The 23,963-nt window shown below is 37.3% G+C and overlaps 1 protein-coding gene across 2 annotated transcripts; it reads right to left on the bottom strand.

Annotated features, from left to right (window-relative positions):
* Positions 1-10,621: 10,621 nt before the first annotated feature.
* On the bottom strand, positions 10,622-23,959 carry tmem106bb (transmembrane protein 106Bb). Of its 2 annotated transcripts, none has more exons than XM_056250072.1 (8): positions 23,900-23,959; positions 20,356-20,569; positions 20,181-20,244; positions 14,626-14,785; positions 14,071-14,211; positions 13,919-13,968; positions 12,327-12,380; positions 10,622-11,951 (listed from the first exon to the last, which is right to left on the bottom strand). In XM_056250072.1, exons 1-8 carry the CDS (start codon positions 23,942-23,944, stop codon positions 11,822-11,824), a joined length of 858 nt encoding a protein of 285 aa, XP_056106047.1. In that variant the 5' UTR covers positions 23,945-23,959; the 3' UTR covers positions 10,622-11,821. The 2 variants fall into 2 exon arrangements, with proteins under 2 accessions (XP_056106047.1, XP_056106048.1); XM_056250073.1 differs by lacking the exon at positions 23,900-23,959 and adding an exon at positions 21,779-21,802.
* Positions 23,960-23,963: the final 4 nt, after the last annotated feature.

Raw genomic sequence — 23,963 nt, 5'->3', positions numbered from 1 at the left:
AGTGGAGGATAGGAGCGTGTGCGATACGCATCGATAATATTACCGTAGCATAAATCCAAAATGTTATCCCTTCTGGTGGGGGTGTCAACATACTGGTGGAATGATGGCAGACCAGTGTCTAGTCTACAACTGTTATAGTCCCCCATAATAAGCACCGGAGCCCCTGGATACTTTGCAAGCATCGAGTTAGCCTCTTCAGCCACCAGCTCAGATGCTGTCTTGATGTTAACATTTGGGGGGATATAAACACAGCTGGACACAACAGTTGGGAATTCACGGGGGAGATAGTGGGGGCGCAGTGATACAGTAAGCATCTCCAGATTTGGTGAACATATCTTTTGATGGATTTTGATATTAGTACACCATCTGTCGTTGATGTAAAAACAGGCTTAATTCCTTAATTTAAAAAATTAGGAAAAATCCAACCTTTAAGGACACCAATTTTCTTTGTGAATGAATAATGTATCGTAAATAAATGAATGTTCTTCCTTAAAATACAGGGGGCATAAGTCACGACACCCCTATGTTAAATTCCCATAGAGGCAGGCAGATTTCTTTTTTTTTAAAGGCCAGTTATTTCATGGATCCAGGATACTATGCATCCTGATAAAGTTCCCTTGGCCTTTGGAATTAAAATAGCCCCATATCATCACATACCCTTCACCATACCTAGAGATTGGCATGGTTTTTTTTTTTCAGTTAGCCTAATAGGTGGTTTGATTTGCATTGAGAGATGACCCCATGTCAATCTGAAGGTATGGTGAAAATTGGTGTCCTTAAAGGTCCTTAAAGGTTGGATTTTTCCTCATTTTTTAAATGAAGGCTTAAGATCAATTTCCAAAAGATGATTTTTTTTTTTATTCCTCTTTTTAGTCAACTTTAGCATTGGTGTGTTCACTTATGCTAAGCACTGTAATTACACTGCAACAAGGACACTTTAAAATAAAGTGTAACCGTTTTTCTTTTTAATTTGATGTGTTATTGTGAAAAGGAGGCATTAAATATGTTCACTTTTTTAAAAGTTTCGGGTTTGAATGCAGTATCATACATGATGTCGACGCCCTTTTATTGCATTTCCTGTTTTTCAAAAGGAGTTGAAGTTTCAGGTTGTTTACTCTGTTTGTTTACTTTGTCTAAATCTCGTTCGGCCTAGATAAAATAATTAAACATATCCAATAAGTTATTACTTACAAACAATTGGATATGTTACTCTTCACGGAAACCTGGCAGTTACCAAATGACTACCTTCATCAAACATTCTTACTCCCTCTGCTCTGGATATAAACACGTCTTAGCCACGTCTCTATGGTAGAGAATGGTGTGAAAGTATCAGAATGGTATGAAAGTTTTCATGACTGAATTTTATAACGTGAAATCTTCAGAATACATGGCTTTGAAAGACAAGTGCTTGCTTTGAAAGTTCTTGCTTACACCACTCTTCTAATCATATGATGATTCCTCCTAATCTTCTGTTAGAATCTTTTTTCTCTGAACTCACTGAACTACTCACTCTGGCTTGTGCTGTATCATCTCCTGTTGTTCTGCTAGGCGATTTCAACATACATACATACATATTGACACTGTTTGCTCCAATGGCAATAACTTTACATCAACTCTCGGTTTCAGTCTTGTACATGTTAATTTTCCTATACTCATGTGTGCCATGGTCACACACTTGATCTTGTTTGCACTTCTAGAATTAATAGTATATCTATCTCTGGCTCACAAACTGGTATATCTGACCATAAACTGATGTCATTTAGATTTGATTTCCCTTTTCCTGAACCTGCTGTCAAACTACTATTAATTATCACAATATTAAAACTGTTTCTCAAACTCCTTTAATGCATCTTCTCTGTCTACTTACTCAGATTTTTCTTGTTCTCTCTACTTACAACCCTGCTATATCTGAAGCCTTGGACGAACACTCCCCCATAACTAGGCTGGTATTGTCGTGGAAATTTTAGGTTGAATGTTGGGCTGACCATGTTTTAACATTTTACCTTATTTGACATGCTAACACTGAAACAATGTACTAAGACGTTTTGTCCTTTGGATGAATGTATGTGTGTCTCTTGGAAGGAAACCCATGACTGTGTGTATAAATAACATAATTTGGGAAATGAAACTAGACAGGTGTCTAAACTCGAAACTAAAAACAGAGTTTGGTTACCTAGTAACCAAAGGGCTTGTCAATGAAGAACCAATCAAATTAAAGGATTAGTTCACTTTAAAAAAAACTTTTGCTGATAATTTACTCACCCCCATGTCATCCAAGATGTCCATGTCTTTCTTTCTTCAGTCGAAAAGAAATTAAGGTTTTTGATGAAAACATTCCAGGATTTTTCTCCATATAATGCACTTTGCTGGGCACCAAACGGTTCAAGGTCCAAAAGACAGTTTCAGTGCATACTGCAAACTGTTCAAAGGGCTTTAAACGATTCCAGACAATGAATAATGGTCTTATCAAGCGAAACGATCGGTCATTTCAAAAATAAATAACAAAGTTTAGGTTTAATAATGTCAAATGCTCGCCTTGCTCTGTTCTGTGATGCACGTTCGTGACTCTCCTGTTCGAACTCGTTCATCAAAATGAACAAATCTTTTTTCGAGTCATTTGGTTCATTTAACGAACGAAATGAACGAATTGACTCGGAAAAAGATTCGTTCATTTTGATGAACGAGTTCAAACAGGAGAGTCACACAGAACAGAGCAAGGCGAGCATTTGAGCTTATAAATGAGCGATCGTTTCGCTTGATAAGACTCTTATTCATCGTCTGGTGTCGTTTAACCCTTAATCACTGTTAGAAAAGGACAACGCTCAATCTGTTTGGGGTCAAAATGACCCCAAACTTTTAAAGAGCGATTGCATAAGGAAATATAATTTTTTTATATGGAAAACGATATATCATTTTTTTAATTTACTTCTCAACTATATATTTATGCTGTGTTTTTGTGGAAATTTTGAAGTTTTTTACATATTTACTGCACAATTACTTAACTAGGCCATAAATTGTCTAATAAAAAATGATTTTTTTAAGAAAAAATCACTTAAATGATGATCCTAATTAAATCTAAATTGTTTTTGGACATAGCTCTATGTGTTAGGGATAGAATACTGACATCTGCTGGTGGTAGAAAAAACTTTAGATATTATAATTAAAGAGATAAAATGCAATGACCCCATGTCTCCAGTAGAGGTCCATATAAGACCATATAGGAACTGGTTTCATTTTCACTTAATTTTTCTTAACTGTTCAACTTCCCCTCAAACTTTGATATTTATTTTGTGAAAATAGCCTATTTAAACATTCTGAAAATACATAAAAATCTGTATTTTTGTCAAAGTTAGAATTTGTTGTTGTTGTCTGATATAATTTGAATTATCTGCTTTTCCCCATCTTTCTCTCTCTCTGTGTATATGTGCGTGCGTGCGTGTGTGTGTGTGTGTGTGTGTGTGTGTGTGTGTGTGTGTGTGTGTGTGTGTGTGTGTGTGTGTGAGGGAACATGCTTCTTCCATGTTGCATTTGTGAAATCTTTTATGCCATAAAATATGATTTATGCCAGTTTAGTTGATTTATTTGCCAATTTCTATAAAAATGCTATCTGTTGCAGTCACATACATGCGTGTGTTTGTGTGTGTGTGTGTATGAGATAGAAAGTTCGTTCCACTTTGTGTGTATGCTCTAGGACCAGACCTTGATTTATATGTAATTTTTTTTTAGATTTATGCCAGTTTTGTTTATTTTATTTGCCAATATCTGTAACAATGCTCTCGGTTGCAGTCACATACATGTGTGTGTTTGTGTGTGTTTGTGTGTGTGTGTGTATGAGATAGAAAGTTCGTTCCACTTTGTGTTTATGCTCTAGGACCAGTCCTTGATTTATATGTCTTTTTTTTTTTTTTTATGCCAGTTTTGTTTATTTTATTTGCCAATTTCTGTAAAAAAATGCTCTCTGTTGCAGTCACATAGATTTGTGTCTGTGTGTGTATGTGTGTGTGTGTGTGTGCGTGTGTATGAGATAGAAAGTTCGTTCCACTTTGTGTTTATGCTCTAGGACCAGACCTTGATTTATATGTCATTTTCTTTTAGATTTATGCCAGTTTTGTTTATTTTATTTGCCAATATCTATAACAATGCTCTCGGTTGCAGTCACATACATGTGTGTGTTTGTGTGTGTTTGTGTGTGTGTGTGTGTATGAGATAGAAAGTTCGTTCCACTTTGTGTTTATGCTCTAGGACCAGTCCTTGATTTATATGTCTTTTTTTTTTTTTTTATGCCAGTTTTGTTTATTTCATTTGCCAATTTCTGTAAAAAAATGCTCTCTGTTGCAGTCACATAGATTTGTGTCTGTGTGTGTATGTGTGCGTATGTGTGTGTGTGTGTGCGCGTGTATGAGATAGAAAGTTCGTTCCACTTTGTGTTTATGCTCTAGGACCAGACCTTGATTTATATGTCATTTTTTTTTAAATTTAGGCCAGTTTTGTTTATTTTATTTGCCAATTTCTGTAAAAATGCTCTCTGTTGCAGTCATGACATGTGTGTGTTTGTGTGTGTGTATCTGTGTGTGTGTATGAGATAGAAAGTTTGTTCTACTTTCTATTTATGCTCTAGGACCAGACCTTGGTTTATATGTAGAACATTTCAGATTTATAATGGATTTACTTTTATTTATTTGACAAACAAAATAAAAAAAGTCATTTTTTTCATTTTCCCATTCATTTTCAATTGGGGTCATTTTGACCCCAAACCTCTTAAATGGTAAAAAAAAATGTACACACCTTTAGAACAACCGAATCGAACCCAGTTTTTTTTGTGCATATTTAGATAGATTATGTAGGAAAAGTCACAGAGTTTCATGGCCCTGAGATGAAGGGAACATTTTTAAAAAATCAAGGAAAAGTCCAGTGGGGTCATAATGACCCCAAACAGAGACTAAGCCATTTGAACAGTTTGCAGTTTGCACTGAAACTGTCTTTTGGATCTTGAACCGTTTGGTGCCCAGCAAAGTGCATTATATGGAGAAAATCATGGAATGTTTTCATCAAAAACCTTAATTTCTTTTCGACTGAAGAAAGAAAGACATGGACATCTTGGATGACATGGGGGTGAGTAAATTATCAGCAAAAGTTTTTTTAAAAGTGAACTAATCCTTTAAGTAATGTTTCGTGTCATTTTGCCATACCTCCTTATTCTATAAAACTGTTGTATTTGTGTTTACTCCGGGGATTCTCAATGGGATTTGTCTGAGATCCACCAGCCATGCTTATTGCTTCTTTTTGGGAGATTCTCTGAGAACTGCTCGAGACTCCCGGCCGTAATAAAGAACATTTAAAGGACAATTACTCAAGTCTGTCTGTCATTAAATCTGCGCAGCAAGAGAACAAGTAAGCTAGAATTATTGGCTCTGGATGCTGTAATCGACTGAAGACTCGCTGATGTATAGTTAGGGAGCGGATGCTGTAGTCGACTGGAGACTCGCTGATCTATAGTTAGGGAGCGAATGCTGTAGTCGACTGGAGACTCGCTGATGTATAGTTAGGGAGCAGATGCTGTAGTCGACTGGAGACTCCCTGATGTATAGTTAGGGAGCGGATGCTGTAGTCGACTGGAGACTCGCTGATGTATAGTTAGGGAGCGGATGCTGTAGTCGACTGGAGACTCGCTGATGTATAGTTAGGGAGCGGATGCTGTAGTCGACTGGAGACTCGCTGATGTATAGTTAGGGAGCGGATGCTGTAGTCGACTGGAGACTCGCTGAAGTATAGTTAGGGAGCGGATGCTGTAGTCGACTGGAGACTCGCTGATGTATAGTTAGGGAGCGGATGCTGTAGTCGACTGGAGACTCGCTGATCTATAGTTAGGGAGCGGATGCTGTAGTCGACTGGAGACTCGCTGATGTATAGTTAGGGAGCAGATGCTGTAGTCGACTGGAGACTCCCTGATGTATAGTTAGGGAGCGGATGCTGTAGTCGACTGGAGACTCGCTGATGTATAGTTAGGGAGCGGATGCTGTAGTCGACTGGAGACTCGCTGATGTATAGTTAGGGAGCGGATGCTGTAGTCGACTGGAGACTCGCTGATGTATAGTTAGGGAGCGGATGCTGTAGTCGACTGGAGACTCGCTGAAGTATAGTTAGGGAGCGGATGCTGTAGTCGACTGGAGACTCGCTGATGTATAGTTAGGGAGCGGATGCTGTAGTCGACTGGAGACTTGCTGAAGTATAGTTAGGGAGCGGATGCTCTAGTCAACTGGAGACTCGCTGAAGTATAGTTAGGGAGCGGATGCTGTAGTCGACTGGAAACTCGCTGATGTATAGTTAGGGAGCGGATGCTGTAGTCGACTGGAGACTCGCTGATGTATAGTTAGGGAGCGGATGCTGTAGTCGACTGGAGACTCGCTGATGTATAGTTAGGGAGCGGATGCTGTAGTCGACTGGAGACTCGCTGATGTATAGTTAGGGAGCGGATGCTGTAGTCGACTGGAGACTCGCTGAAGTATAGTTAGGGAACGGATGCTGTAGTCGACTGGAGACTCGCTGATGTATAGTTAGGGAGCGGATGCTGTAGTCGACTGGAGACTTGCTGAAGTATAGTTAGGGAGCGGATGCTCTAGTCAACTGGAGACTCGCTGATGTATGGTTAGGGAGCGGATGCTGTAGTCGACTGGAGACTCGCTGAAGTATAGTTAGGGAGCGGATGCTGTAGTCGACTGGAGACTCGCTGATGTATAGTTAGGGAGCGGATGCTGTAGTCGACTGGAGACTCGCTGATGTATAGTTAGGGAGCGGATGCTGTAGTCGACTGGAGACTCGCTGATGTATAGTTAGGGAGCGGATGCTGTAGTCGACTGGAGACTCGCTGATGTATAGTTTGGGAGCGGATGCTGTAGTCGACTGGAGACTCGCTGAAGTATAGTTAGGGAACGGATGCTGTAGTCGACTGGAGACTCGCTGATGTATAGTTAGGGAGCGGATGCTGTAGTCGACTGGAGACTTGCTGAAGTATAGTTAGGGAGCGGATGCTCTAGTCAACTGGAGACTCGCTGATGTATGGTTAGGGAGCGGATGCTGTAGTCGACTGGAGACTCGCTGAAGTATAGTTAGGGAGCGGATGCTGTAGTCGACTGGAGACTCGCTGATGTATAGTTAGGGAGCGGATGCTGTAGTCGACTGGAGACTCGCTGATGTATAGTTAGGGAGCGGATGCTGTAGTCGACTGGAGACTCGCTGAAGTATAGTTAGGGAGCGGATGCTGTAGTCGACTGGAAACTCGCTGATGTATAGTTAGGGAGCGGATGCTGTAGTCGACTGGAGACTCGCTGAAGTATAGTTAGGGAGCGGATGCTGTAGTCGACTGGAGACTCGCTGATGTATAGTTAGGGAGCGGATGCTGTAGTAGACTGGAGACTCGCTGATGTATAGCTACGGAGCGGATGCTGTAGTCGACTGGAGACTCGCTGGAGATTTAGACGGATGCTGTAGTCGACTGGAGACTCGCTGATGTATAGTTAGGGAGCGGATGCTGTAGTCGACTGGAGACTCGCTGATGTGTGAACGTAGCTAATGTCAATTATATTTAGTTGCGCTAGCGTATAAGTTATATTAGAATAGTTAGTCTTGGGGAGACAAATCTAAAATAGTTAGGTTTGAGGATAGAAAATCCATAACAGTATCTTCATCTCATGCTTCTCCTTGGTATACCTGAAATCCGATTGCTTAAACAAATTGGCAGACGTCTGGATGTCAATGCCCAGAATGGTAGTAAAGACATTGTTAAAATAGTCCATGTGACTACAGTGGTTCAAGCTTAATGTTATGAAGCGACGAGAATACTTTTTGTGCGCAAAAAACCCCAAAACAAAAATAATTACTTTATTCAACAATTTCTTCTCTTCTGTGTCAGTCTCCTACACTGATCGCGTAGTAAACACTGTGCAGCGCTTCTGGGTTCTACATCAGAATGCCGGGTCATAATTGGCCGACGCTGTTCCCGTGAGTGCCACGATGCACGAGTGTGATGCTGACGCAACTCTTCCTCTATCATTAGAAACTGTGGAACTATACTAAAAGTTGAACTATACTCAGTTAAACTATACTCCACAGTGATGAATCCTAAAACAAGCTATAAGCTGCATACCGGTTTTTCCCATCGAAATCTGTGGTGAGTGCAGAGTGCACCTCTGTCCCTCTAGGGGGGTTCGGGGGCATGCTCCCCCGTAAGAAAATTTTGTGCTTTTTAATGTTAAATTCATCAATCTGGTGCACTTTGAGAGTTCAAAATAAAGAGCTCCAACCCATATTCAGTGTGCAAATTGAACAAAAAAAAAACTCAAAACTCTTTTTAGTTGTGATATAGTGTCTGTCTACATTACACTACTATATAATAATAGTTATAATATTAAATAAAATACCCTGTGAACATTCACACGTTTGCTTTATCATAGGCTACAATTTATCTCCATAAATATTAAATAATATTTTCTTAATTCTGCGCATGTATTTTTACTTACTTACATCAATTGCTCGATCAATATTATTATCACATATTTTACATTTATATTTTTAACTGTACACAAACAACTTAATATAGCTAAGTTTGTGTATATTTTACACGTAGTAAAATACTGTAGGCTACTGCTTATAAACACCAGACAGATAATGATATATGAAACAGATGTTCTTTACTCATCTCACTTGCACAAAATAAATGCAGTAATATAAAGCATAGAAACGCACAGGTGAAATACACTGAAAATGATATATGCATTTAAAAATTTGGTCGGGTTGAAAACTTATCTCTCTGGTAATGGAACTCGGTCGCTGTTGTCTCTTGCTCTCGCTGTCTCCCGCTCTCGCGGTCAGATCACCGGAAGTATTTGCCCACACAATAAAGTACGAACGTCAACGGTCGTCATATTATGCACGGAGCGAATTCACTGCAGTCGGACATTGGAGATTCGCGTTCGTAAATTGTCAAATTGGCCATAACTTTTAATTCGTTGCCGCCAACTGGGGTGGCAGCAGGGGTGGCAAGGCTTTCTTTTAGGGTGGCATTTGCCACCCTATGCCACCCCGGTAGATCCGCCCCTGTGTGGCTGTTATATTTTGAAGAAATCAGGTGCTGACAAAGCTGAATTTTCAGCAGCCATTGGTTCATCAGAGATTATTCTAATATGCCACTGTTGCTCGTTTTCCTTTATCGGAATATGGTCATAAACAGCTTAGAATAAACCGATCGTCACAGCTAGATTTTTGCCCCTTACACTGATTTCGCCCGGCACGTAAACGCATTAACCTGCTTTCTGTCGGATTATGAAGTGTGCATGTGTGATATGTGACAGATTATTAGATTATAACTAGATTATTCTGCTATGAATAATTTCAGACCTATGACCAATCTTCCTTTTGTTTCTAAACTGCTCGGAAAAAAACAGTTGCCTTTCGGTTACAATCTCATCTCTCTATTAAAAATCTTCTTGATCCCTATCAATCGTTTTTCGATCAGGCCATAGCACTGAAACAGCACTGTTAAAAATGACCAATGACCACTGTTCTTATCATGCTTGATTTAACAGCAGCTGTTGACACTGTATCCCATCACATACTTATCTCTCATCTTTTAGCTATAGGCTTCACGTGTAGAGCTCTTTCTTGGTTTACATCCCATCTCAATAGGCAATTCTTTATTTCTGTCCATAACTTCATATCCTTCACTTGTCATCTCTCTCAAGGTGTCCCTCAAGGCTTTGTTCTTGGACCTCTTCTTTTCAATATTTATTTGTTACTCCTTGGTCATATTTTCTGTTGTCATGGTTTCAGCTATCATTGTTATGCTGATGACCTGCAAATTTACATATCCGCTTGCTCTGCAATCTGCTCTTCCTCTTGGCTTTTCAATCTCATATAAACTCTATTTCCAACACAAAATTGCATTTTACCACCTTCACATTATTGCCCGAATGCGGCCTGCTCTCATCCCCAAAGACACTAAAACTCTGGTCCATGCTTTGATAGCCTCACGTCTTGACTACTGTAATTTGCTTATCATTGGACTGCTGGCTAAAACACTTGCTAGATTACAATTTGTTCAAAATTCTACCACCAGAACCCCTTTGCTCTACAATCTCAGTGGTTTTCTGTTTCTGTCCGTATTTAGTATAAAATTATCCTTGTAACTTTTAAATGCCTTCATGGTCTTGCTCCCCATTATCTGTCTGAGCTGTTGCACTATTATTCACCCCCAGTCTCTTCGGTCATCTGACTTAAAACTGCTTACTGTACCACGCTTTCGTCTCTCATCAAAGGGTGTTAGATCATTCAGTGCTATTATTAAAACTTATTATTATTGTTAAATTACAGGTCCAGTAAATAGATCAATGCGTTTGCACATTTATTCATGCTACAAATAATCACAAAGCTTAAACTGTAATTCAATCCTGTGCACATAAATTATCTACTAAGAGAGCTTTTATATAGAATTATTAATGTACCCGAAACGTAAAATAACTTTTTCATTGCAGCAATATTATAACCAAATAAAGAAAATGCATTTAAACACCCTCAAACAAACTAAACGTGTTATTCTTTTTCTCACATTAATTCATAGAAACAAAGGTCAAGTGACTCAAAACATGTTTATTTCATGGAAACCAGTAGGTGTCATGTTATTTCAGTCGGTGTATCTCTCAAGCAGTCCAAACCGCTTTTTTTCTTCTTTCAAAATCACAAGAGCTACACACAAACATGTACATCAAGCAAACGGTTGTTAGGAAATGCAAAAATGCCAAGTCATGTTAGCAGCCACTTCTATTACAGAGGCTATATAATCTTTTTTAAAAACATGATTAAAATGTTTACAAATGTAAATTTCTATATAGTCCATCTGGTTTAAAATGTTATCAAAGTTCTCTCTATCTAAACGTAACATCTAGTTTTAATAAGCAAACTTCTATATGAAATGCCTTTAAATTCTAAACAATAAGGAATCAGAAGGAATGGTCATCTCATAATATTCTCCATTATTTGAGCAGTCAGATGCTCTCAGGTGCCAGTGATTGTGGTTCTACATAATTAGTGCTTTATCAGTTTGCATTTAGAGGTGATTTTTCATGGAGATTTACAGCTTATAAACTGTGACAAAGAAATGTTGCTATCAAAGTGCAAACAAAATAAATAGATTGAAGTGTTTACATGAAGCACAACTTTTGTGCTATCTACAATGACATTCCCTCAGTGGTCACATGATCCTTTTGTATGAAACACACAGTAGTTGAAAGCAATCTCAAATATGCACCCCGACTCCCCCTCAGAAAACAGCATCATGTAATGCTGTCTGTGAGCATGAACCAACTCTGTGGAACTGGAACGAGGTATTAAGTGTGTTTGGGTTAAGATAGATCTCGTCATTGGAACTGTAATGAATATCAGGATCAACACGATAAAAATAATAACCCGAAGTACAGCTGACAAAAAGCTGGCATCAAATACATAAATACATCAAGTCAGTTAAGAGGGGTTTTAAATAAGAAGTGCTAGAAGACAAGGGAACTTTGTCAAAAGGTATCTTGTACCACAACACTCATGAATGATTCTGTTTGGCAAAGTGAACTGGACTGAGAACTACGCAGACCCCGTAATGTTCATATTGCTTGGAGAAAATGAAAAATAAAGTGCATCATTCGTGAATTGCAAACACTCTGACATCTAGTGGTTCACTGGCAGAAGTGCAGTAAACCCTCAAACAGATTTACCAAAACATTGACACATGGAATGGAGAGGTGAGGGACAGGGTGATGTTACATTATCGGGATCAGCTCTAGCCTGCCCAAGGAGTATTCAGACTATATTCATGCAGAGCTGTAGTGTTTCCTCCACAGTCCACATACTGGTACATCTCCTGAGACACCTGCTCAGCATGGCCAAAGTACACTGTAGTGACGGTTATCCTGCAAACCAACGAGCAAAGTTAGTAACAGATAAACAAAGAACATTTACCCGACTGCACTAGAATTACCTCAAACCTGCTTTTCCTGCGTGACTGCTGAACGTATAGCAACGTGTGCTAAGTGCTAAGTTTTGGCGTGATTTGCTTATTTTGATTCCCTGCTTGGTGGAGATTTCTTTGCAGAATCATGGGATATGTAGTTTTCACCAGGGATTCCGCTGTTAAATTCGATTATTTAAAAAAATTGAAATAATGCAGACTGGAGCTTTCAACAAAAGCATGTACCATCGAAATCACAGTAGGTCTGTCTTTAAAGGTTTATAAACTATTGTTAAAAATCAATCAAAACAATATACGCGTTTTGCACAATACTTACTGCATCATAACCACAATGTTGTGCACCTTGATGCTCTGCAGAGTACAGTAGTCACTGTAAAACAGATGAAGTTGAAAAGGCTTGTTAGGGAAAAATATAAACTCAGCGAAAAAAGAAAGCTTTGCATATCAAAGCTTTCCCATTACCAACGATTTGCATATCAAAGCAATATCATTACCTTTCCCCATTATTGGAAAGGGTTTAATCAAAGTTGTTCATGCTTGTTCAATGAACCATAAACAATTATTGCACATGCACCTGTGGAACAGTCTTTAAGATGCTAAGTGTTTACAGGCGGTAGACAATTAAAGCAACACTAAGTAAGATTTTTTACCTTAAAATAATGTTTTCAAAATCATTTCAGTGGTTCATCAAGTCGTGACATGGTGAAATGCACTTATGCCACCGCTTTGCGGTCCTTTATCTGATATATGGGGGATATTCAAATTAAATTACCCATCATACCACTGATCAGCTCTACCAAACTTGGATGTCTTTTCCAGTAATAAACAAACACTGTTAAGTTGTTTTGATTGATACTGTGAAGCAGCTTTGATACAATCTGTATTGTGAAAAGCGCTATATAAATATATTTGACTTGACTTGACTTGATATATCCACGCTATGTAAGATTGCCAGATCAGGTCGCGTTTCTGTAGTCCGAATGAGACATACGAAAACTACAAATTTGACTTGCTTTACGGCAAGCGTTACAATTGCCGATAGGTGGAGCGTACTTGACACTAGACTACAACTACATGTAAGATACCTAGCAGCCGGGTAGCTTTTGAATTGTCATCATGATTCCAAAGCCGGTGCTGGATAAACAGAGAGCATGTGTGTGCGTGCGCGTGTGACAGTAGGCTGCGGTAGGCTAAATTATTTATGACAGCAGTAATGGACAATTCCGCTTCCAACCTGTAGGGCGACCGCTGAGGAAAAGTTACTTGGTGTTGCTTTAATGTCACAGTTCCAATAACTTAGGACACAAAGGAGACCTCTCTACTGACTCACTGTGGAAAAACACCAGGAGAAAGATGCCCAGGGTCCCCGATCACCTGCGTGAACATGCCATAGATTGTAGGGACGCAGGTGGACTGCAGATGTGGCCAGAGCAATAAACTTTAATGTCCCTAAAGTAAGACACTTAAGACAGTGCTACAGGGAGACAGGAAGGACAGCTGATCGTCCTTGCAGTGCCAAAACACGTTACCATATGTCCCCCCCAGATTCGAGAACTTGCAAGTGCCTTGGTGGAAGACTGGAGTAACATCTCAAAGCAAAACTGGCAAATCTGCTGCAGTTCATGAAGATGAGCTGCTGGCCACACGAGTTACTGACTGCTACTTTTGATATCGATTCCCACTCTGTTCAGGGACTCATTATTCCATTTCTGTTTGTCAAATGCCTGTGAAATTTGTTCAGTTTATGTTTAAGTTGTTGAATCTTTTTTATGTTCATATCAATATTAACACATTAAGAAATTTGCAGGGAAAAAAGCAGTTGGAAAGTATTTCTTTTTTTTTTTGCTGAATATATATATATATTTATTACGTGTTATGTTTTCATGTATAAAGAGTGTGTATACTTACTACATATAGCTCATTTCATCAGCTATGGTGGTGGGCACCATGTAGTCAATCTGACAAAATAAATAATAAAAAAAGAAGTATACCACAAATATGATTAAAGATTATATATGCTGAAACATACATTTTAACAGCTATTGAAAGTACAGCTCTACCTGCTTCATATCCAGGGGGCCAATAGTGGTTATGTTACTAATGCGGGTCTTTCCAATCACAGTCTTGGAAAACTGCACCTGGGCTGTGATGTTGGCCACGTCCACCGAGTAATAGTTGTTGTTAGTAATATTCAATGAGTTCTTTAAAGGAAATAAAGACAATTAAACAGGATGAACAGACATCTAAAAAAAATCTGTCTTCAAACGCGCATTAACCTGCTAAGCATCTGTCTGTGGGAAAAATATTATACAGGTTTGGAACGACAGACAGGATGAAATACAATACACAGATCTCATGTGAGAGTGAGTTTGTTGTGTTTGAAACGACTTGTCTAGTAGTGTGTGATCCTCAGTCATGTATGACGCCTAGTTTTTCTCAAACCATCTTCCAATGGTAACCAAGTTGGTTACTTGATTGCAAAATAAGGGTGATATTGCCAGCCTTAAATTACAACAGAATTTTCATATTTGGGATCTCTTAAATTTATTGCTGAAGCACTTTTAAACTCACTTGTGTCATGTGTTTAGAGTGATGACTGCTCTGGAGGAACTTACCGTAACATTGAGATACACAATGCGTTTGCTCTGGTCATAGGACACGTAGACAGACTTCACTCCCACATAGTTCACATCAATGGAACGTGGGAAAAGGAAGAACACAGCCAGGCTGGAGAGCAGCAGGCACACAATAACTGAAGCAGTCACATACAGCTTGCTGAAACATAGATTAAGAGCTAAATCAGTAAAACAAACACAACATAATATCTTCATAAATAAGAAAATAATACCTTCAAAAAAGGAATGAGACTAAAACAGTGAGAACTGGTTCAACAAAACTGCATTAGGATAAACATTTTTCAGAATATCAGCACTTCCCATTTAATTTTTTTAAATGCCATTTTCAAAACTAGACTGAAATATATAATATTTCATTTTTATGAATACATTTCATAAACATTTTATTTGGGGATACAAATACTAATACTTTTATGCATTAAACCGATTTTAAGATTTCAAAAAGCAATGAACGAAAATTTAATCTAAAACTTGACTACGGTGTCAGTTCAATTGCATTTTTAAGACCTTTGAAAAGTGGATTTAAGACATTTTATTGTTAACCCTCTGGGGTCTGAGGTGTTTTCGGGGTCCTTGAGATGTTTTGGCATGCTCTGACATTTGTGCATTTTTCAGTTGCTTATAAACATATTAATGGCACAGGTGAAATTACACTCTATATAGCACACACAGGGCTACCATTATATGTGAGCAACATGTATGTACATGTTTGTATTTTTGAGAGAATATTGTTTATGCGTGGTTATTGAAAAAACTAAAAAATAAATTTTCTAATATATGGCCACAAATAACATACTAAATATCTGTCCACAAGACTTTTGACTAGTGGATGTTGTCGCCTAGAGTATTTGCTTCAAATTGATCTGAAAATCATTCTGGCTAATCATTCACATAAAACAATAGATTGTTTTAAATTGTGAAAAACATTTTTTTGTTTGCAAAGGCAATATGCGGATGGGCGGATCGGCCCAACCCCCTCATGAATAATTAGGCAGTTCTCACCTGAGCAGACTGCATACTAATGAGCCTTTCATTCAGGGGTGTCACACAAGAAAGAATGCAAGGACAATATATATATATAAATAAATAAATATTTATATACACACACACACACACACACACACACACACACATATATATATATATATATATATATGTGTGTGTGTGTGTGTGTGTGTGTATATAAATATTTATTTATTTATATATATATATATATTGTCCTTGCATTCTTTCTTGTGTGACACCCCTGAATGAAAGGCTCATTATATATATATATATATATATATATATATATATATATATATATATATATATATATATATATATACATATATATATATATATATATATATATATATATATATATATATATATACATATACATATATATATATATATATATATACAAACAATCAAAATATAAATGAAAGCCAAAAGCACATTTTTAGTCACACATTTTAGCCATCCACATACCATTTTTAGCCATCCACCGCGGTAAAAATAAACCAGTCGCATTTCAAAGTCGTACGCGAAATGACCGCCAGGTGGCGCAAAGGGACATTTAGCAAAACGTAAGTGGGGCTAATGTCTATTAACAGTAGCCTAAGGATGAAATACTACAAGTTATGGTAATTTCCAAATAAGCCTACAACAAATTGTTGGTCATACAGATAAGATATAATCTTTTAAAACTGTAAAAGGTTAAAGTAGGCCTACACTCACAGGCTAAAGACAAAACGTTTTCTCGCTCATGTGAGAATCAAACGTTTGGTTATTTCTCAGTAACAAAATTCATAGCCGAGCGGTAGAACTGATGGTTCATCATCAAGATGACACAGGTTCAAATCCCGCACAAACATGGTCTGCTGTATATTTTATATTTATTATTGCAGAGAGATTTATCTAGCTCTAAAACTCTGTTACACCATACAGTTTTGTTTTATATAGGCTATATATATTTTTTTATTTATTTATTCCAGGCTCTCACGCCACCCCCCCGATTTCTCACGCTGAAGTGTCAACCCGGTCGGTCAAATTCCTGAAAGATATAGTTTATCTATAGATCTACCTGTTGAGCCACTCGTGATCGACTAGTTATACCGTAAATTAGTTAAAATATCCCGTAATCTATTTAGAGCGAGCGTGCATGCGAGACAGATATTGTGCTCCAAACCGTGCGCGCGCATGGCAGAGAGGTCTGTTCCCTACAACCTAGAGTTTTTAAAAACATGGTTTTAAGTAAAGTGTGATTTGCCAGGGGGGACTGGGATTTCCTTCTGGTCTAAACATCCCTACTTCTGCTGAATTATTTTAATCCCCACACCCCTCCCTCCACAGCTAATCAATGCTATAGGCTACTTCACCAATATCAAATATATAAAATAGAGATATGCAACAGGCACGTTTAAACGAAAAACAATAAAATCAAAACCAGCGTTTCAGTTGTTCATTAGTTCCAGTGGCCTTAATGCATGCACGGCTTTTCAAAATTTCACAAAGCGTGTTGAGATTATTTTGAATGAAATATTGAAGTTTATAATTAAGTGTTTTGGCACACCACGCCGAGTGACCCTATGCATTTTTCTAAAGTCGGGTTTTATTCTGGCATCGTGAGTTAGTGTTCGACAAACGCGGCGGCGCGTTCATTTAGATTAATTTATTTATCTCATTATTACAGCTAAAATAACTTAATAGGCGACTCCGTAATTTTTTGGTCATACAGATAAGAGTAGAGTAGCTTACATCGTTCAAAACTGTAAACTTGTATTCATATTAGGCTAACGACAAAAACAGTATATCTGTCCTCTCTGTCTCCGGGAACTGCGCGTCACAAAAATGAACCGAAAGCCACTTCAGCTCAGTCACGATAAGAAATCGGCTATGTCTAAAGCCTTTAAATGTCTAAATATTTAGGCTAATAAATGTTATCTGATTATGTAGGCTAATCCATATGAAAACGAGAGGTACAGAGGATCTACTCAAACATGCGCTTCCCAATGAGAAAATGACAAGACATGGGTGAAAATCTCGCTCTAATTAAATGTAGGCTAAATCGCCCTGAATTAAAATGTAAAAACATAATAATGTATTTGTCGAAATGTTGCGATATTGTTTCATTTAAGTTCATAATTATTCTATAAATGTTATTTAATTTAGCAGCATTACCACGAAGCACCGTGTTTCGATATTTATTTGAATAATACAAAATAAAATAAAAACTTAATTCACAAATTGCATGCCTGGTTGTAAGGATCCAAAGATCCCTGTAGACTTTAATATTAAGTGACAACAAATTCACAAGCGTTTTTTCAGATTATATTTAGTTTTGCTTGGAAAAAGCTGCCCCAAACCAGTTTTATTTCATCAATTATTGAAATAATGAAATATTTAGTAATAAACTTTTATGACAGAAATATCACTAGGCTACATGTAACTTAAATCATTTAATTCCTTCATTATCAACACTGTCTAGAATGGCGATTTAAGTGTGAATTGCGACTTCTCTTTGTGTTAAGTCAGCCTCAGACTCCGATAGCCTGTGGGGGGTTGGAGGGACAGTTGCTGGACAAAGGTGTTAATGTTCCTCTTTCATATGGAGAGTGTCGGATAGCCAGCCTGATGAGCAGGCAAAATTATTGTAAGGATAAATCTGTGTCCAAATGTAGGCCCCATATCTTATTAAATTATAAATATTGTAGTTTATTTATTGTAGCCTATTTAAAGTTTTTTTTTCACACAAAATTTCAATTGAAGTTATTGTAAGGTGAATTCAACAAGGCATGCTGTGTCTTTGAAGCAACAATTAAAGGTTAAATAATTTTTTCGTGATTTGTATGGCTGACACGCAGCGACATATACAGTATTATCAGCTGTATGATGTGTTTTTACCCTGAAATGATTAATTTCGAGAGAGAGACCCGCGCGCGCAGCGAGGGAGACTAAATAAACTTGTTAAAAAGAGATCCAGCGCGAGAGAGGCAAAGAGAAACGCATGTTTTTAATTTAATTATGTTTCTTTGGACAATTTTCATTTTGTAGGCCTACTGTTTTAATTGTTTAATTTAGCTGTAATTTCTTTGGCAATACAAATTTAAAATGTCGCAAGAATAAGATTAGCCTAGTGTTTCTTATTTTGCATCGCAAAAGAAATAAACTCTAAACAAGATGCAACCCTGTTTTAAATTAAACAATTTAAACCTTGAAATGTTCGAACTTGGTTTCAAACTTAAGTAATTTTAGTGTTCTTTTACATTACACAATAATTTAGCAGACTAAAGACGAGCTTCTTCATTTTCATTTTCTGATCGGCTGACAATCTTCATCAGTTTTTGTCGTTTGTGCAGCGGCTGCGGTTCTACAGGAATGTAGCAAATTTATGTTGTAATGATAATCAAACAAAACTCTTGACTTTAAATAAGTAAACAGATATAAACAGTTACCTATTTAAGCATCAAGGTGGGAAAATATAAACGTAGGACAACATCGGTTAACAACATCTATGCTACATTGAGATTCGATCTCGGGTCTGTTGAAGCTCCTCGAAGCTCGTGTCGTTGCGTTGATCACTGAGCTATCGTCTGTACGCTGTTAAAGTTGTAAAGCCTCGTTCATGTAGCCTAAATGTTTTTATTGCAATGTTTTATGTTGAAATGTTTTCATTATTTATTCAATTACATTTCAGTAGCCTAATTTCAGTATTGTGATTATGAATTATTTTAACTACGTTTCACTTGTTGAATTCTTCTGCTACCAGCTTTCAATCGCTCTGAATCAGCGCGGTGCGGCAGCAGATTACGCATTAGAGAGAATAAACCGGAATAAACGAACACTTTTCAGAGTCTATGATTGTAGCGCCTCTTAGCGGTAAAAGGCAGCAAATACACCACACATTTTACCGCCGCGGTGGAACAGCTGATGTGGGCGTTGTCATGGCTTGCCTCGACATTTGCGTTTGAATAGCGCGCGTCGTCCGTGGGCGTGTCAGATTAACGCGTAATGAAGTGTAATGAGCTGGGGGAAAAAATACTGACAGCACTCTCTTTTCATACAGATTGCATAAACTGAGAATATTTGTTTTTTATATAAATTACTTCATTTAAAAGAAGAGAATTCAAGCTTCATAAAGAAAAACCTCTCGTGCCTGTGTGACAAGTAATCGCGGAGTTACAGTTAATCTTAGGACGCGTTTCAGAATGGACTTCACTGACAGAGAGAACGCAAAACTCGCATCATGTTTGTTTTTCTTTATTTGGTGAAAAGCACAACACTTTGTTTTTATTGTGAGTATCCACAAAAAAAATAGAAACTTAACAGGATCTAATGATGTACAACACTTATATGTAAGATCAAAATTAACAGAGTAATTTGAGTCTCTTTTGCACTGATAAGGAAAAAAGTGAGCTGGTAGCGCCGGCGAGACCGCCGACCCCAGAGAGTTTTAATTAAGGCCTTTTTTTTTTTTTTTTTTTTTTTTTTTTTAAGACATTTTAAGACTGAGTATCCACAGACACCCTGATTTTACAAAAATCTCTTACGTTCTCCTTGGTCTCAGCCTCTGGTCGCTGTATGGGATCAGGGCCACCAGCTGATTTTCTTGGCCTGCATAAACATGTTACAGTGTGTCACATCATGGTGTACATTTCAGATTGGGTTCCTTTAAAAAACATTTTAATCGACATGAACTTTCCAGATGAAGTGTTCTAAATGTACCTCGCGGGATCCTTCCAGTGCCTTGGCATGTGGGGCAGGTGACGCTGTCTCGGCCAGTGAACTCCACGTAAGGGAACTGAGACACGTCTCCCCCGTTCTTAATGTCCTCTGTCTGCATGGCACTGTACCCGGGGGATGCGGTTAGGTTGTCCTGACAGTCATCATGACAGGTAGGCTTAGGCAGGTGGGAAAGGGCCTTCCCCATTTTGTACACCTGTGATAAAAGCAAAGATTTAATATGGGCGAAAAAACACAAATTATACTATAAAACTAAGGTTGAAAGCAAAATGAAACATCACATGTCCAGAAAAACAAAACTGCATATCCAAGACCACCATTTAAAACAGAAAATTAAATAGATTATAGACTAGAACTTTGATAGAGAATCAAATAAAATAGAAACCTTTAACAGAGAATGCAATATATAACCGAATCATGAATACAATAGAGAATTAGAATAGAATCTTTAATAAAGATCAAATCTCTTTGAGAGTCAAATACAACAGAACCTTTAACAGAGATTTGAACAGAATAAAATAGAACCTTTAATAAGTAATCGAACAGAATCGAAATAAATTGAACAGAAACTTTTTTAGAGAATCAAATGGAATAGAATCTGTAGTAGTCAATCAAATAGAACAGAAACTTGAATAGAATATCTAAATAGATAAACAAATGTAACATAATCTTTATTGGAGAAGCAAATAGAAAATAACCTTAAACGGAGAACTGAACAGAGCAGAACCTTTCAATAGCCTAAATAAACAGAATAAATTTTTAGGTTAAGAATCCGAATAGAATCTTTAATAGACACATAAATAGAATAGAATCTTTAATTGAGAACCGAAGAAAAGAAAATATATAATGTTGAATCAAATACAGAATATATTTTTTAACAGAGAATCAAATGCAATTGAATCTTGAATAGATAATCAAATATAACAGAAACTCATTGAAAATCAAATAGAACAGAACTTTTAACGGAGAACTAAAAAAAGACAATCAATTCAATCAGATATGAACACTAGTGGCAATATTTCATACCGGTATACGGATTGTATCTTATATAATACATGACTGAGGCAGTCATGCAGACAAGGAGGAGTAGGCTATACGATGTCATCAAGCATTTTGTTTGCCAAAACAACAACTGTCATCATGTAACGTTATGGGATTAATGACAGATGATGAAACTACATTCATGTGTCGTGTTTATGGTTTATTAGTGCCATACAATGCCATTTGTAAGTCAGGCCTTGACACATTAGCTCCTAACGTTACACGAGCATTGACTGGTTAGCTAAAAACAAAGGTAAGATACAAACGCAGCGGGCTGGTTTGCTCTGAACCAGTGGATAAATGCAGCGCCGATGATTAAAATAGGCTTGTCTCATATCAAATATGTAAAAGATCCTGTTCTTACCTAAAATGATCGGTTTAGGTGAGCCGTTTAAAATGATCGGTTTAGGTGAGCCCTTCAGTTGACATGCAGTTATCGATTCGTTTATCTTTTGCACATGCGCAGTGCGTCGTTTCTCAGAATAGGCACAAAATACTTCATCTCATTAATATTAATTAACCTCCATGGAGCATCCAATCACGTAATACATTAATTCGTCATCGGCTCATCGGACTGAACGTCGAGTAACGTAATTAATATTAATGAGCAAATCCTTCACCTTAGAAACAGATAAGCCGATAGGCGGAGCAAGCATGTGTTAGGTTGGGGAAGGCTCCTCTGGCCACTGGTCAAACATTAACGGAGGCTTTGGTCAAAAATTATCCTGCACATTTTAACTAAATCTAGTAATAATGTGAAAATGAAAATTAAATGAAAAGGGTCGATTTCGGCATTATTTATATCTGATCATGTTGCATCGTAGTTTTACGCGTTTTACAGCGTTGCGCACTATAACCAATCACACATGACTCTGTTGAGCTTACGAATGCAATGACCAATCAGAGGCGTTAAAATGAGTAATCGCTGAGACAGGAGACACTCGAGTTTTGTTCAGTGCGCGAGCTAAACATAAACAGATTTGGTGATTGTGCTCTTGAGAGTATCGAAACTAGCCTAATATGAATAGGTTTTTCTAACAACGTATTTTTGCAGCGTTGAGTAGTCATATTATCATAGACTTATTATCATAGCACAAGCTTAAAGGAATAGTTCACTTAAAAATGATTCATCATTTACTCACCCTCAAGTTGTTTCAAACCTGTATGAATTTCTTTCTTCTGCTGAACACAAAGGAAGATATTTTGAAAAATGTCGGTAACCAGACAGTTCATGTAGGCCTACCCCATTGACTTAGTAGAAAAAAAAATACTACAGAATGTCATGTAAAGAGCACATTCAGGGCTTTTCAGAGATACCGAATGTATGGAGGTTTCACCAGGACAACAACTTCTCCTTGGTCTTTAAAAATAGCTGACATTAATTTAGTGATCAAAGTTTGCACTCTTATGTAAATATGATATTCTGTAATTATCTTTTAAATTTGACTCATTTTCAAATTGTTTGTCATAAATAAACATCTCAGGAAAATGTTATAGGGTTTCTAATCAAAATATGACTTTTTATTTGAATTGAAACATGTCCACTGTAGAGGACACCAGGACTGAAATCATGTTTATCGGGCATTTTGGAGACACAAGTGAATAGGGAAATAAATTATACATCAATATGAAATATAAGATATTATTATGAAAATGTTGAAAAATTATTACTCCCATTATTACACTTCTTTTTTCATGAATTTTTCATTAATATGGAAATTAGATACATGTATCAAGGAACCCTTTTTTATAGAGTGCATGCAGTGTATAGATAGCCATTGTATTGAATGGAAATGGCATTTATGGCCATGTTTATCAATTTATTCCATTTTATCTTTCATTTAGAATCATCTTTATACATAGTTTGGTTAAAAAAAATCCTGAAACTTAAAAATTGATTGGTGAATGAAAAGAAATTCCAATGTTTTTGCCTCTACTTGTCATTTTATTTTCTAAACAACTGAGTCCTGGGTTCCACTACAGAGGACATAGCATAAACATGAATAAAATATAATTTGTCAAAAATGTTTAGATTTTTTTTTCTCTCATTTGTGTCTTATGTTCTAAACAATGTAGGCTAATGACATGAAAAAAAATACTAAATTCAAAAAAACTTTTTTTCTGGGTCTCAGGAGGATGTGCTATTTAGTATCAAATTAGGATTTTTACAGGAGTTTTACAAAGAATAAACAAAGATTTGTTCAGATGAAATCAAATTATTGGCAAGGAATAATTTAAATCCTACTGAAAGTTAAAAGTGAGCTGTGGTTATTTATTTATTTATTTGAACTAGAACTAGATCAGCTCTGTAGGCTACCTACTGAACATTTTTTTATGGACACTCCCTGGACAAATTTACTGCACCTGGCTTGCACATTGTCCAGTAATTGAAGTACAGAAAATAATATACTTGATAATGAGCAAATACATCTAGCAAGGTTAAATGAGTAGACTCGGGAAAGACTAGCGGGCAATATTGACATACACAGGAGGAGGGGAGATCCCGTCCCGTCCAGCAGTGATTTCTCATCCTCCCCGGCCGCTTACGT

The sequence above is a fragment of the Rhinichthys klamathensis genome, unplaced genomic scaffold, assembly GCF_029890125.1.
Source record: "Rhinichthys klamathensis goyatoka isolate OS25496 unplaced genomic scaffold, OSU_Roscu_1.1 h1tg000067l_1, whole genome shotgun sequence".
Classification (NCBI taxonomy): domain Eukaryota; kingdom Metazoa; phylum Chordata; class Actinopteri; order Cypriniformes; family Leuciscidae; genus Rhinichthys; species Rhinichthys klamathensis.
Note: the sequence above shows the minus strand (reverse complement) of the source record. Positions and strands in the feature narration are given on the sequence as shown.

What these genes read in the sequence shown, in the direction of transcription:
- tmem106bb (XM_056250072.1), bottom strand. Translation starts at nt 23,944, where the DNA reads ATGAGAAATCACTGCTGGACGGGACGGGATCTCCCCTCCTCCTGT. An exon ending in CACTGGAAGGATCCCGCGAG is followed by an intron (nt 20,245 to 20,355) that starts GTACATTTAGAA and finishes ATGTTTATGCAG; the next exon opens with GCCAAGAAAATCAGCTGGTG. An exon ending in TTGTGTATCTCAATGTTACG is followed by an intron (nt 14,212 to 14,625) that starts GTAAGTTCCTCC and finishes TTTCCTTTAAAG; the next exon opens with AACTCATTGAATATTACTAA.